Source organism: Boleophthalmus pectinirostris, unplaced genomic scaffold, assembly GCF_026225935.1.
Source record: "Boleophthalmus pectinirostris isolate CB_2022bp ecotype Guang Dong unplaced genomic scaffold, ASM2622593v1 HiC_scaffold_16, whole genome shotgun sequence".
Taxonomy (NCBI): domain Eukaryota; kingdom Metazoa; phylum Chordata; class Actinopteri; order Gobiiformes; family Gobiidae; genus Boleophthalmus; species Boleophthalmus pectinirostris.
This window is the reverse complement of record NW_026571095.1, coordinates 8,250,786-8,267,077: the sequence shown is the minus strand read 5'-3', so window position 1 is coordinate 8,267,077 and position 16,292 is coordinate 8,250,786. Positions and strand designations below refer to the sequence as shown.

Here is a 16,292-nt window from a genome sequence, read left to right as displayed (position 1 = left end):
TCCCAGTGGTCTCCCATCCAAGTACTAACCAGGCCCAACCTGCTGAGCCTCTGAGCTCTGACAGGATTAGGCTTTTGACAAGCTGGTATGGCCATGCTCGTGCAGCCTCTGCAGCTCAGGGAGGGAATTCTGGAGGTTCTGAGCTTTCACTTGAGGCCTGTCCATATACTGAGATGTTATTTGAAACGGCAAACAAACTAGTCAATCATTTTAGGGCTGCATAACATATATTGTTAATGTAAGACTGGATCATGAAATAATCAATATTGCATAAAGTAAATATATAAAAACAACACAAAGTCATCAATCTGACAAAAATGTACTTTAAAAAAATGTAAACGTAAAAAGGGGATGATGCTTCTGACTTAGGTCTCATTTTGGTCTTACTCTCTGTTAAGTTTTAAACATTTGATACAGTTTTACCCCAAGGACTACAGCGTGTCCTAAAAATGATATACAGCTTTTCAAATGTTTTTTATTATTGTTGAACGCTTGCATCCTTCCTGACATGGACAGTTCCAAACAGCTGACTGAATGCATTAGCCTGGTGTCTAGTGGGAGGGAGCCACCTGTGTCTCCACTCTGAGCCAATGTGATTTAAATGAGCTCCATCTGATCAGGTCTGCAGCCAAGGACTCAACACAGAGGCAACAATCTGTCTCTATAGATATATGCATATGTCACAATATCATACACAGTACTGGTGTTCAAACTGCCCAAAAGTATCTTGAAAAACTGGGCGAAAAAGCCTCTCCACAGATGTGACTTGGTGTAACCTGGCCTGGTGGCATCTCCTGCTGGTCTCCATGGAGATAGGTATATAGATAGGTATATAGGAATATAGAACATAGATCAGAAAATAGCGTAATATGGACCAATTAGAATATTACAAACAAGTGGTAGATTCCCAACCAGAAAAGTTACATAGTTCACCTTTAAAACTAATAATATCTTAGCCATAATAATAAAACGCTTCGTGTCATCAGTACTTCTCCATACGCCCTGAGTCTTATCCCCAGCATGTGTTTATACAAATGCACTGAGTGACGACGTTCCCTGTAGCCCTAACATCATGATTTAAATACTAACACAGCTCTCACCTCATCGCTCTATTTGGCCAAGAAATTCCACTGAACGCACTCAAACATCTGCTGTGTGAGGTAATGGGCTATTAGGGGACACTGTAAAGCCCTAATTTAACAAATTTTTAAAGGTACGTTGTGTAACCTTTCTGGTGGAGGCTCCGTCAAATGCTTTTCTCCATGGAGATGTTATTGCTTTGTCTGGAATGTTTCGTAGTGTGGTATTAAACCTTTTTTTTGGATTGATTTATTAGTTTTTTATTTTGAGTTTGTGCCAAGAGAGAAACAATAATCATAAACATACTACATTATAAACAACAGAAAAGCACATTTCTTGGAAGTGCGAAGGAGAAAAATATTAATATTAATCCACCACTGTTCATGACATAGTTTCAAAAATTATGTGGTTACTTATGTAAATTGATCACAGAACTTTACAGATATTTACATATAGCTAAATAAATAGCATACTATGCATAATAAATAAAATTTAACCCAAACACTTTTTTTTTGCATTGTACTGTATCACCCAGTGCTGTCACTCACTCTTATACCACGAAAGCAAAAAATCTTTTATTTCTTTTGAAGCTGTGAATATTTGGGCTCTGCTTCAGATTTTCTTCCAACCCATCCCACAGACCAACCCCACACAAAGACAGATACGCATCTGTCATCACAGAGACCAAACCAGACAAGTTACAGGCCAGATCTGTGGAGAGGTGACCCCGCTCACAGTCAGAATGCCTGTTTTTTAAGGTATTTTTGAGCTCTAAAACCACCTGTAATTGAATAAATGTAAACTAGAACTGTTTAATGTCATACTGTAGAAAAGAGAGATCACCATGTTACCTTTTATTGTTTTGAAAGTGCTGTATTTGTCACACAAAAAAAATGCATTAAAAAGTTTTTGTTTTTGATGCTCTGAACTTTTGAGTGGATCAAATTGTCTGCCATTAATTCAAAGTTTATGTTTGTAAAATTTTAAGTGGAAAGACACCCCAAAATTATTTATTCATTAGAAGAGCTCCAAATTTCTTCCTCTAACTGAACTCCTTTACTCTCGTGGCTGGAGTTGTTCGTAGACACAGCACACGTGGGTCTTGTAGTGATCACTGATAATGCAAAGCGCCAAAGGAAATAAGAAAATAAGAACCAGATGCCCAGTAGATTTGGTGAGGAGGTTCTGGGTTAAACTCTCAAACAAAGAAGTCTTGTTTATCAATGTAAACTACTCCAATGCAGGCCCAGGTCAGAACTTACCCTCAGCCCACATTATCAGTGCTCTTGAGTTTCCTACGAGGTGTACTGGGATCTGGCTAATTCCCGGAAACATCATTTTCCATGCTACTGTTTTGCATGCTTGTTTGCTTGGAAAGCTTGTTTTCCAGTATTTATTCTCAAAACATGATGGTGTGAAGCAAAACAAAAATGATAACTTTTTAAAGACATGTAGATTATTTTTATAAGGGTTGATGATTGCAACTTTCATCACAAACAAACCAAAATAGCAATCTGAATAGGCTAGAATAGAATTAGCCAGTTGTAAAGATCGGAATTTTTAAAGTACCATAATTTCCTCCACAAACAATAAAATCTCCTGTTTTATTGCACTGCATAAAAAGTTCATATTTCAGTCTTTATGTCAATTTTTCTGGTCAAACTTAAAGGGACAGTCTGGAATTTTGGACATAGGACCTCATTTCCTAATTAACCAGAGTGTTGGAGATGTGTGGAGATGCTTTTTAAAATATTCCATCCAGTCCTTGTATTTGCAGAGGTCGCTGGTGCTAGGCTAGTGCATGTCAATGGCCATAGTTAACCTTCCACTAAAAACCTTACCCACTCCACAAAACACCTGAAGCAAAACAATTATAATGCCAGAGTGTCGATGCCAATGTCTGTGTTGATAGAATAATTTTAGAAGTAAAACCAACCTTGCATTTGAAGGATTTATTTTTGAGCAGCACCAGCAAGTTGTACTTCCTGATAGAAAGTTTGGCAGCGGTGGACTGATATCACCTAGCACCAGTCTTACCGGCAAAGTAAAATTCCACTGCTGCTGAGAAAATAGTCCTTCAACATTTGACAATTCATGCGATGCAAGTTAGTTTTATTTCAAACATTATTCTATCAACACAAACATTTACATTGACCGTCTGGCGTAATAATAGATTTCCTTTGGGTGCTTTGTTGAGTGGGTAAGTTTTTAGTAGCAAGCTAACTATGGCCATTGACATGCACTAGCCTACCACCAGCGACCTCTGCAAATACAAGGACTGGATGGAAGATTTAAAAAAGTGTCTCCACACATTTCCAACACTCTGTCTAACTAGGAAATGAGGTCCTATGTCCAAAATTCCGGACTGTCCCTTTACAATGTGAACTTTGAAAGGAATCCTAATATTAAAAGATACGCCGCAATAAGATATTATTTGCAAATTAATAAGGCCAATTAGACACCATTAGACATCCGATGTCACTGCTTGTATCCATAGAGATATTACTGTTTTGATTATTTCTGAGTATGGAAATAAACTTGGTCATCACAATGGAGACAGGTTAATGGTCAGATCTAAGGAGAAGCAAGCCTGCACATGGTAAGAATTCATGTTTTTTGTGTATTTTTGAGCTATAAAACACCTGGAATTAAACAAACACGAGGGAAATATGTTTAATGCGCTACTGTGGAACATTCAAGGCAAAGAAATAACATCTCCATGGAGACCAGCAAGTAGCAGACCCTCCACCTTAGAAGTTACTCAATGCACCTTTAAATTTTATCAATATAACCAGTCTCTAACTTATAAAACTACAGTGCTCATTAAAGTCGTGCGATCTGACACTGTGCTGTACTGTGGGGCTGAGCTGTTTGGGGAAAAATATGTAATTGCAATTTCTCTGACAAGCACTTTGTTTACATTTGTGATTTACAGTATGTTTTAATAATGGGATTCTGTTCAAAGTTCACATTTCCATGCAGCTAAAAGAATTTACAAAAAGAAGAAACATGAACTGGCAAACGAATACAAGAATCACATTTCAGAACGTGTCTGTACAGATATAAACTACAGGGTTAGCTGATTTTATGCACGATAAAACAGGAGATTTTGTGGTTTGTGGAGGAAATTATGGCACTTAAAAAATTGCAGTCTTTGCGATTCGCTAATTACATCCATTTAAAATGCTATTTCGATTTGTTTATGATTAATGTTGCAGTCATAACACTTACAAAAATAATCTACATATCTTTAAAAAATTATTTTTGCATTCCTCCACTCCCGCTAAAACATGTCTTGTTTTTACGATAAATAGTGGAAAACAAGCTCTCCAAACAAACAAGCATGCAACACAGTAGTTTGTACACATCTAAATTACACGGTTAGCTGATTTTATGCTGTTTGAGCCTTTATAGAATTGGACTAAGGGAGCGAGACGTCACCCACAGTGTCCGGCTCCATTCAAATGACCGAATTTGATCCATATTATAATCAAATTAGGAGTAGGATTTTTTTTTTTTTTTTGACTGGACAAAATAGGGAAATAAAAACACTAGCATCATGGGTGAATGAGTTAATATGGACATTTTAAGATCAGAATGATGAGCCTGACAGCAGCAGTTCCAGAGAGAGGGGAGGTGTTTTTTCAATAGAATGCCAACTGGAACCAGAGCTCAAAAGATCCTCTTTAGAGCATTATGTCCATTTATATATACAACTTATGTGTAATACAGAGAGTTCATGGGTCCGTAACTGATAGAAATGATCTGGTTCAACATTTATGAATTTACCTTTTGGATATTTCATGGCAAAGTACTTTGTAATCAATAGGGAAATCTGCCTTTTTTTTCCAAATTCTTAATTTAATCAGATTTGGTTACAAAGAGAAACATTTGGAAGTCATTTTAGACCACAATGTTCTGGTGTAGATATCACGCAAAGCAAAACTTTTCCTATCAAAAAACAAAACAAAAAAAAAAAAAAAACACAAAAAACTACAAAAAAACCAAAAACAACCCTAATAATATTTGCTAAATGTTATGAATTAATTTAGATTCCAGTTCAAATCCACACCAAGTTAAAATTAAGACCAATTAAAAACGAAGATCACACAGAGAAGTACCTACACTCTGAAAAATATTCAGTGTTCCTGACCAGGATTCTGGCACAGATCTGAAGATGGGCCCAACTATTTTTATTTTTTTTTCATCAGATTTATTGCATATATACCTAGAAATTATGATATATAGGGAAAACTCTCCTGCCCCTCGTCTGTGAGTATGACATCATCACATGCTACAATCTGAAAACCACCCATAACATGCATTTCCTTTTTTTCCCGTGGACTGGGTGTGTTATTGGGATCAGGTACCAAACATGACACAGGAGCTCTGTTTACCGCAGACCTCCCACAGTTACACGAACATGTTTCTAAAAGCAGCCGCCCCTTTAAGCCCCACTCTTAAAACGCATGTCTTTGGAACTGTCAACATCACTTACTACGGGAGTGGGGTTGTCACGATATGGAAATTTCAAACGAATAGACTTGATATTCAATACTGATTCTGTTACCACGATGATAATAAAAACACTCTCTAGGCAACAGAATGTGATTTTCAACATTAAAATCGAAGTACTTTCTTTTCTATTCCTATGTGGTCTTAAATCTGTGTATAAGACCATATTGTTGTCCAGGTAGGTTCCATAGTGGTCCATGGGCGTATACTAGTCTAAGTGCTCTTATACTTGCTCTGATACAGCTCCAGATCATTCAAAAGCTTCAGGAAAGGTTCATTTCTGTCCTGTGAATGGGACTTTTTGTTAGTATCGAAAGCTACTCAAAATGTATTTAGATTTGATACTACTTTTAGTATCAGACAGTATCTGATTTTCAATTTTAAAAAGTCTATTTACTTTCACCAAAACAGTCCAAGCAACTGCTGGTGAGACTGGGGAAGTCCTGTAATAAACCCATGACTGACATCAACGGACACTAACCATTTATTTGCATGCATTTGGGTATTTTCTAATGTGTGACGCATCAATTTTCATATTTCTTTTTTCACTTATCATTATCTAGATAAAGGAGCTGTACCTGACTTTTACTGTCTTAAAGGGACAGTTCGGAATTGTGGACATAGGGACTCATTTCCTAGTTTGCCAGAGTATTGGAGACGTGTGGAGATAATTTTTTAAATATTCCATCCAGTCCTTGATTTGCAGAGGTCGCTAGTGTTAGGCCAGTACATGTTAATGGCCATAATTAGCCTGCCACTAAAAACAGTCTTACCCACTCCGCAAAGCACCCGAGGCAAAACAATTATAACACCGCGCTGTTGATGTAAATGTCTGTGTTGATAGAATAATTTTAGAAGTAAAACCAACCTTGCATTTAAAGAATTTATGTCTGAACAGCAGTAGCAAGTTGTACTTCCTGATAAAGCTTGACTGATATATGAGAAAATAGTCCCTCAACATGCGACGATTCATGCAATGCAAGGTTAGTTTTATTTCAAACATTATTCTGTCAACACAAACATTCACATTGACAGTCTGGTGTAATAATAGATTTGCTTTGGGTGTTTTGTGGAGTGGGTAAGTTTTTAGTGGCAGGATATCTATGACCATTGACATGCACTAGCCTAGCACCAGTGACCTCTGCAAATACAAAGATGGACGGAATATTTAAAAAAGTGTCTCCACACGTCTCCAACACTCTGGCTCACTAGGAAATGAGGTCCTATGTCCAAAATTCTGAACTCTCCCTTTAACAATGTGAGAAAGAGAACTAATTAATTGTAAACAGTTTGCAGTAGTCCAAAGTTCTCCCTCACTTACCTTATGCATTCAGAGCATCCTAATTATCCACCATGATGAGTTTATAAGAGATTTTCACAACTTTCAGAAGCCAGGGATGAAAAGCTAACAACAGCTAGTATGCTCACTCAGACTTCCTGATTCTCAGACAATAAAACGCTTTATTCACCTTATTTCAGAATTTGCCTTGGATACCTAACCTTGAGCAGTAGGATGGATTCTCATAATATTTCTGACTTTACATTTGGTCCAAAACAAACACGGTGACCCCAACAGATGCACTACTAGACTATTTTAGCGTCAGTTGGTGGTTTTCAGATTCTAGAATATGATAATGTCATACAACGAGATGGTGGCAAGAGACAGATTTTTATAATTATAACATTGTACTTTGCCACGACATATCCAAAAGGTAAATACAAATTTCTATGCGTGATTCGACTGAAGAACTCACTGTATTACAACAAATATCTGCATTTAAAGAATATTAATTTTACCTGCACCTCCAGCTGTATTAAATATGATTAGCCTATAGAATGTTGTGATGTCAACATGGAGTATTTTATTTTTGAAAATGTGCAGAAGAGAAGAGCTTTGTGCATTTGTGGGCAAGGAAGATGTCTGTGCTTTTCTCTCTCTTTGATTTTCCAGCTCGTCCCGCTGTTGTGACACACTGATCAATCAGATTCTCGCTTTTCCTGATAGCTATCTGTGTGATTGCGTTCCAGCTTGTTAAATGTGTAGAGCTCAGTTGAGTTTTGCACGTATGACTCTTGCGTGAAGAGGGTTTTTGAGTTTTCTTACCTCTGTCAGGGCGTGCAGCTGCCCCTCATGAACGCACACGCCCATGAACCTGAAAACAGAGAAAAACATGTCAGAATACAAACTCTGACTCAGATTTCTCTTCAAGGTGCATTTGTGTAACTTTTTGGTTGAGGGTTGTTTCTATGGAAATGTCATTGCTCTGCCTGGAATATTCCACAGTATGATATTAAACAACTCTACCTTACATTTATAAAAATACTGGTGGATCTATAGCTCAAAAATACCTAGAAAAACAGGCATTCTGACTGTGAGCAGGGTCATCTCTCCACAGATCTGACCTGTAACCTGGTCTGGTTTGATCTCCATGAAGATAAAAAGGTGTAATACAATACTGTGAAGCATCCCAGATCCACAAAACCATTTGACGTACTTTCCACCAAAAAAGTTACACAATACATATTTAAAAGCACATATTTATCACTATGACTACAGGACTTTAGTCATTTAGTAGATTAATCAGTTGAAAAATTTGCATTAGTCGACTAATCATTCCATTTAGTTTATAAGGATTTATATGAGACAGTTGATATTTGAGAGGAGAACTGATAAACAAATTCAAAAATCCCACTGGATGTTGTATGTTTTAGCACCATTAGTTCCTACTTATCTTTAGTTAAATTTACAACATAAACGCTTAGTCCATAATAACTACAGATTAATTTATTTGAATTTATCTTATTTACAAAAAGCTAAATCTTCAATGACTACTGCTACCGTGACTACTACTTCTGTTACTACTTCTGCAGGGCAGAGCTAAACTGAGTAAAATTAAGGAGTATTTCATGTTATTTCCTATGTTTACTGTTCTAACCAGTGTTTTCATTTGCCTCATTAACAGTCATTCATAAACAAATACTGCCTGTCTACTCCTGTCTGCTCCTCTTTGCTCCTGCCTGTTCCTTTCTGCTCCAGTCTGCTCCTCCTTGCTCCTGTCAGCTCCACATTGCTCCTGCCAGCTCCTCTTTCCTCCTGTCTGCTCGAGTCTGCTCCTCATCACTCCTGCCTGCTCCTTTCTGCTCCAGTCTGCTCCTCTTGAATTCTTATTGCTCCTACCTGCTTCTCTTTGCTCCTGTCTGCGCCTGCCTGCTGCTGTCTGCTCCTCATTGTTCCTCTCTGCTTCTGCCTGCTCCTCATCACTCCTGGCTGTTCTTTTCTGCACCTCATTGCTCCTGGCTGCTCCTGTCTGCTCCTCATCGCTCCTGTATGCTTCTGTCTGCTCCTGCCTGTTCCTGTCTGCTCCTCATCACTCCTGTATGGTTCTGTCTGCTCCTCATCGCTGACGCCTGTTCCTGTCTGCTCCTCATCGCTCCTGGCTGTTCCTGTCTACTCCTCATCACTCCTGTATGCTTCTGTCTTCTCCTGCCTGTTCCTGTCTGCTCCTCATCGCTCCTGTATGCTTCTGTCTACTCCCGCCTGTTCCTGTCTGCTTCTGTCTGCTCCTCTTTGCTTCTTATTGCTCCTTCCTGTTCCACCCTGCTCTTGTCTACCCCTACCTGCTTGTATTCGCTCCTCTCTGCTCCTCATCACTCCTGCCTGCTCCACTCTGCTCCTATCTGTCCCCTCCTGCTCCACTCTGCTCCCGTGTTCCCCTGTTTGCTCCTCATCCCTCATGCCTGCTCCAGTCTGCACCTGCCTGCTCCTCTCTCCTGTCACCCCAGGATTAAGTTTTCCAGGCGTCTCAAAGTCCCTCTTTTAAAAATACCTGAGCATCATTTCTTTGGTGGGAGTTCAGTGTTAGTGAGGAATCCCTGGGCATGATCTGACAGGCTCCTGCAGCTAACTACAGCCATAAAAGTCCTCTCTTTACTCACATTCCTATCTCCATCCCAGTTTGAACACAACATCTGGTTTTAGCATGTTCAAATCAGTCCGTTTTATTGTTTTAAATATATATTGTACAAAAGAAATGGATGTGAAATAGTACCTAAACTGGAGATGCACAATATAAGAAAAAAAAGTTGAATCTGACCCACATAGATTAGTATGGACCACTATCTGGCCCACTGAGGCATTACACACTTATAAGACCATATGGGAATAGAAAAGAAAGTACTATGATTTAATGGTTCTAAATAAAGAGTGTTTTTTTATTAGCATCATGGTATCAGAATCAGTATTAAGTATCAACTCTATTCCTTTGCATCGAAACTGAGCTTGAAAGTAAAATAAATAAATAAAAGAATATAAAAAAAGAAAAAATACACAATTTGTATTTTGACCATTGTTATCTGGACTATATAGATTAACAAAACCATCTTTTATTACAAAGTCTGTGACATTATGAAATCAAAATATTAATGAATGATTACAATTTTCATTAATAATACACTTTATTTGTAAATATTCACTATTTCAAAGCCTTCAGTCTCCATATTTGAACATTTATTTGGTTAAAAATGTGAAGGAAGAATCAATTTGACTGGTTTAAAGTTTTATTATAAAGTAAATGTTAAGTTTTATTATAAAGCAAATGTTAAGTTACTCTTTAAAGCTGCATTGTGTATGCAAATGCTTTTCTCCATGGAAATTATTGCTTTGTCTGGAATGTTTTACAAGTATATTAAACCGTTCTATCTTCATGGAGACCAAACCAGACCAAGTTACAGGTCAGATCTATGGAGATGTGACCCCGCTCACAGCCAGAATGCCTGTTTTTCTAGGTGTTTTTGAGCTATAAAACCATCTGTAATTGAATAAATGTAAGGTAGAGCTGTTTAATGCCATACTGTGGAACATTCCAGGCAGAGCAATGACGTACCCATACAAACAAACAGGTGACCCTGAACCAAAAGTTTACACTGTGCACCTTTAAGTTACTCTTACTTGAGTAGTACTTTTTTACTCGTCTTGGACCACGACTTTGTACTTCTACTTGAGCAATATTATTTTGAAGTAACGGAACACTTACTCATGTACTTGCTTTGGCTACTCTACCTCCTCTGATTGTAATTCTGTTATGTTTTTTGTTATGTTACGTTTTATATTATGTTACGTTTTATGTTATGTTACATTTTATATTATGTTATGTTTTATGTTATATTATGTTATATGTTATGTTATGTTATGTTACGTTTGGACCTGTTTGAGCCAAAATCGCCAATATTAGTCTAACCAAATGAGGGGCATGCTGAGTCAAGACCAGCTCTTAAACTGGAGCTTTGTGCGATTGGAGGCAAAGGTCAAAATGGTGGGTCGCGTTTGGATGTTAGCAGAACAATGCTCTCCTATGTGATGCTAGCTCGTTAGCAAAGAAACACAGAGGCTAAACAAAAGAGGGATTGTGAAGGACGAGTGCAGAGAAGTGGGGACAAAAAAAGATGCAGGAATCTTAGTGTGATCTCAATATGAGCGGTCTCCTCACATGACCTGAAAAACTGTGTATTTACTTAACATGATGATGGTTAGCACGCTCTCCTCACAGCAAGAAGGTTCCAGATGGGTCTTTCTGTGTGGAGTTTGCCGTTTGCATGTTCTCTCTGTGTCTGAAGAAGGATGTGCCCAGATGAAACCCACCAAGAAACAGGAGAAAATGCAAACGCCACACAGAAAGACCTTCTTGCTTTGAGTTGAGTTGAGTTGTGACCGCTGCTCCCGTGTTTCAGGACTATGCCTAACAAACAAATCGCAACTTCTGTCTTTAAAGCCACAGTATGTAACTTTTACTCTACAAAGAAAGCACCAAAAAACACGCTTCCTTACTGTGAGCGGGCTTGCATCTCCATAAACCTTATTGTTATTTGGCCTGGAATAGGGGCTGTACCTGCTTGTTTCCATGGAAATATCGATCCTTTGGCTATAATCTTCCACAGAGATCACATATCTTGATACAATGAGCTTATATTTCAGCTTGATTTGATACGGTTCAATAAAAAATAACGTCTAAATCATAGTTGTGATACAAAAAGTCTTTGTAAAAGCAATTGTTGTGCAAAGTTAATATGAAACACACCCATTTTGTGACTATACCGGCTTGTCAAAGCCTGATCCCGTCAGATCTAAGAACCTCAGCAGGGCTGGGCCTGGTTAGTACTTGGATGGAAGACCACTGAGAAAATCAGGTGCCATAGTGGGGCGCTAGAGCAGATTGGCAGCAGTGCTTCAGTCAGTCTGCCCCAGGGCAGCTGTGGCTGCAATAGTAGCTTACCAGTGAATGAATAATGAACTGTAAACTGTCTTTGTGACATATATGTCTGTGAAAAGCACTTTATCAAAACAATGAAAATGTCAAATGTGTTCAAAATGTCAAATGATTTTCCTTTCTCTGAACAAACAACAAAACTGTAGAGCAATAAATAACACAATAATTTAGTATAATATGCCAAAAATACTCTTGGTAATATACTGATACAGCAGCCCACAATACTGTATCATCACATTAAACGATATGATATATAGATATTTCAATATTTTTGCACACCCCTAATAGAGAATGTTCTGAAATAATAGGGTTTTAAGTTTCTGTTAGGGCAAGAGTAGCTCACTTGGCAGTGCGTTTGTCCAGTGATCCTAAAGGCCTATTCATACTTCATAAGAACATAAGAACTTTGTTCTTGAGGTGATAAGAACAAGAACAAAGTTCGTTTGGGCTCTGACATTTCATACTTCAAAAGATGTTCTGCTGTCGAACAGCCCCCGCCCCTTCACTCCTAAGCTAACTATTAATAGCTCACCTCCATTTGACTTGGAATAATAGTCATATTGGTGGACTTTTCCCTGTGTTTGATGAAGGAGTCCAGCCACTGCAGGGAGGTATATAGCAAGGGCAATTCTTCTTTTTTGGGGACCTGCCTTTTGGCTTTCGCAAAATTGTCACGTAGATTACACCAGACTTTTATAGAGTGATTTTCATCCGAGCCTAAAATGTCCACTATCTCCCTCCATGAATTTCTTTTATAGTCATATAGTCCACACTGGCAAAGAAGCAGATAAACCAGGCCCACATAAATAACCAATCATAGCAAAGATGTTGGACAGTGCTGCTGTACTGCTGAACAATGTTCTGCTCAGCCGTGGTGTCGAGAGCAAGCCGCAAGACCTACCGAACCAGGGCTGGCTAAAAAAATGACTCCACTTTGTTTGGCCAGGACTGGGTGCAAGAACAAAGTTCTTATGTTCTTATGAAATATGAATAGGCCTAAAGGTTGGCAGTTCGAATTCCACTTTTGACATTAACATCACTGGAGCAGTCAGATCCACTAATCCACAGGTTGCTGATTCAATTCCATTTAATATTGCTGTCATGTCCTTAGGCAAGTCACTTAACCCACCTCCACCTGAGTGGTTCTTTGATGTAAAGCACTTTGGCCATTTACCATTTATTTCCTTGGAATCATACAGTTCCACCTTCAGAAAGTTCCATACTATCACTTTAACTCTAACAGTGGCACAGTGTCACTCAAAGCTGAGGCCTGGGGCTGCAGGAAATATAATGTCTAACTGAATTCACTGGAGGAGAAAATCTATTGTGAAAAAGCTTCACGTTTGACACAGATTTAACCAGGACGGAGGAAAAGGGTGACAAGGACAAAATAGAAACAGAGGAACAGAATATATGGTGGGGCTGCAGGACTAATTAAACAACTGAATCCAAATTACAATTTGAATGCTAAAGACAATCATTTAAATAACAAAATTCTCCTCTGTGAACAGCTAAACACTCAGCCTTATGCTCTATAAAAACCTGCAAACCCTGTAGTTTAAACCTCTACAAATAGTTCTAAAATGGATAGGATGGGTGCTCCACTGTGTTTTTCATCTCCATGCACCTTCACTGTAGAATAATTTGGATGATTTCAGCCCTAGAATTTCCAATCTCTACCAAACTAAAGGTAAAAGGTAGCAGTACATTTTAAAACTAGCACTACATGACATCATAAGGTGGAACGGAGCATTTTGAGCTTTGGAGATGTAGACAGACTAATAATAACAAAAGACAACTCCAGGTCTTTTTTGCTAATATAGGACCTTTAAAATCACCTCCACTACTAACCTGAAGATACAGGGATAAATGCTTCACACTGACCTGAGAATAGAGGGGTAAAAACTTCACACTGACCTGAGGATACAGGGGTAAATGTTTCACACTGATCTGAGGATACAGGGGTAAATGCTTCACACTGATCTGAGGATACAGGGGTAAATGCTTCACACTGATCTGAGGATACAGGAGTAAATGCTTCACACTGACCTAAAAATACAAGGGTAAATGCTTCACACTGACCTGGGAATACAGGGATAAATGCTTCACACTGACCAGGGAATACAGGGGTAAATGCTTCACACTGACCTGAGGATGCAGGGGTGGGAGAGGCGGTTCATCAGTTGGACCTCTCGGAGCATGTTGGCTCTGTTACTGCTCAGTTTGTTCATTTTCAAAGCCATGATCTGATCTGACGCTCGGTGACGCACCTGAAACACAACACACACACATTTAAAACTACTATCAACTAAAATGACTGCAGCATTTCATGTTGGCAAACTCTGTACACTGAGGAAGTTCAAGACAGACATTTACTCAGATTGGTCAGACATGTAATTTAACTTGGGGTTTGTTTAAATTCAAAAGGCACAACAACATTTCCCTGTTGAACATTTCTGTTTAGGTGTTTCCTCAGTCTGCTCCAGGGTAGCTGTGGCTACGCAGAAAAAGCTCAACATTGGAGATAGAAAGTGCAAATATCAGTCCAAAATATCAGTCAAACTGTATATCCATCAGTACATATAACAAATGAATAATGTAACATAGTTTTGTTTTTGAATGTCCAAAGAAGTGATGATCGATTATAGATAATGGATAAGTGGTGAGGGGCTGGAGAGAGAGAGAGAGAGAGGAGTGAAATGGGGTCGGAGTTGTTGACTTCAAAATGTCCAGAGAAAACAATTGATTTATTGTTATGGTTGTGTGGGTCACTCTTTCCACCTCGACGTCGTGGCTCAAACATCGGTCACTTCCTCATAAAAACTAAATAACATGGAACTAATACAAATTATCTGTGTTTAGTACTTTATTAGGAACTATACCGGTACACAGACAGATATTCTTAGTACAGGCTTTTCTCAGTAACAAGTACTGGTGGCTATAAACACCTGGTACAATGGTATGGGTGTAGCACTAGTAGCAGTAGTAGTCGTAGTAGTAGTAGTAGTAGTAGTTAGGGATGCACCAATACCCTGACTAGTATAATGTGGAACGAATACAAACGATCTGTGTTTACTTAGTACTGTATTAGGAACTATACAAATACATGGACATGATTCCTAGTACAGGATCTTCTCAGTCAGTAAGTAGTGGTGGCTGCTAGAAACAATGGTATGTGTGTAGTAGTAGTAGTAGTAGTAGCAGTAGTAGTAGTAGTGGTGGTAGTGGTATTAGTAGTGGTGGTAGTGGTAGTAATAGTAGTAGTAGTAGTTATAGAAGTAGCAGTAGAAGTAGTAGCAGTAGTAGTAATAGTAGTAGTAGTAGTAGAAGTAGCAGTAGTAGTAGCAGTAGCAGCAATAGTAGCAGTAGTAGAAGTAGTAGCAGTAGTAGAAGTAGTAGCAGTAGTTGTAGTAGTAACAGTAGGACCAGCAGTAGTACCAGCAGTAGTAGCAGTAGTAGTACCAGTAGTAGCAGTAATAGAAGCGGTAGAACTAGTAGTAATTAAAAAAAGTAATTTGTCTTGATATCAGTAATTATTAACAGATTTTTGACAATCCAACATGAGTTAAAACATGTCTTCAAATGTTTTCAGAGGTTTGAGTCAGTAATTACCACAAATCAAATGATTACACCCACACAAATAATTTGAAATGATAAATGACATAGGGCCTGTAATCAAATGTGCCACACACTCAAAACAACATTCGTAATATTCATACATCATTACATTTCCCATTGCCAAGAAGTAGTAACCAGGAATGCACCAATACCACTCTTTTTAGTTCTTTTTTTGTTTGTTTTTGTTTTGAACACCAATATCGATACTTTGACTTATATATTAACTGATACTAGCGCAGGAATTGAAAAAGGCACCTATTTCCAACAAAACAGCTAACTTACTACAAATCTGATCCAGCAGGTAACTGTTGAAAAGCTTTGTGTAAATTAAAGTTCAAACTATATCAAACATTTTAGACTTATATGTCTAACAAAAGCCTTAACCAGGATATCGGCTGAACAGATATATGGAACAAATATCTGATCCAGTAACTATTCCTGGATCTGCATCGATATTCAATACCAGCATCGGTATCGGTGCATTCCTAGTAGTAACTTCTATTTCTATTGTATTTGTGTCTTAATTATCGTTCTTTAAATAATAAATAATTATATATAATTATAATATTAATAGAGTCTAATAGGGATGTAACAATATCCAACTTTCTCTTACAATTTTTTCACGATATGCATCTCATGGTACGATATTTATTGCAATATTTTGTAGAAGCGAACACTGTGAATATACTACTTTTTCGTTTTACAAAGCCGTGACAAGCTTTGGGTCCTGCCATAAACATTCACATTTAAAAGTGTTTAAAAGAGTTTTTTCATTGTGTAAATTGGACTGACAGAGCAAAGGATCATGGTCTATGT

General features: G+C 38.1%; 1 protein-coding gene across 1 annotated transcript in view; it reads right to left on the bottom strand.

Moving 5' to 3' along the window:
- tesk2 (testis associated actin remodelling kinase 2) overlaps positions 1–14,131 on the bottom strand; it is a 37,529-nt gene extending 23,398 nt beyond the window's left edge. The window contains exons 1-2 of the mRNA XM_055151647.1: positions 14,007–14,131; positions 7,700–7,748 (exon numbers count right to left, since the gene is read on the bottom strand). Of these exons, the coding sequence (XP_055007622.1) occupies positions 7,700–7,748; positions 14,007–14,101 (144 nt within the window). The 5' untranslated portion in view covers positions 14,102–14,131. The remainder of the gene's footprint in view (positions 1–7,699; positions 7,749–14,006) is intronic.
- Between the last annotated feature and the right edge of the window lie 2,161 nt (positions 14,132–16,292).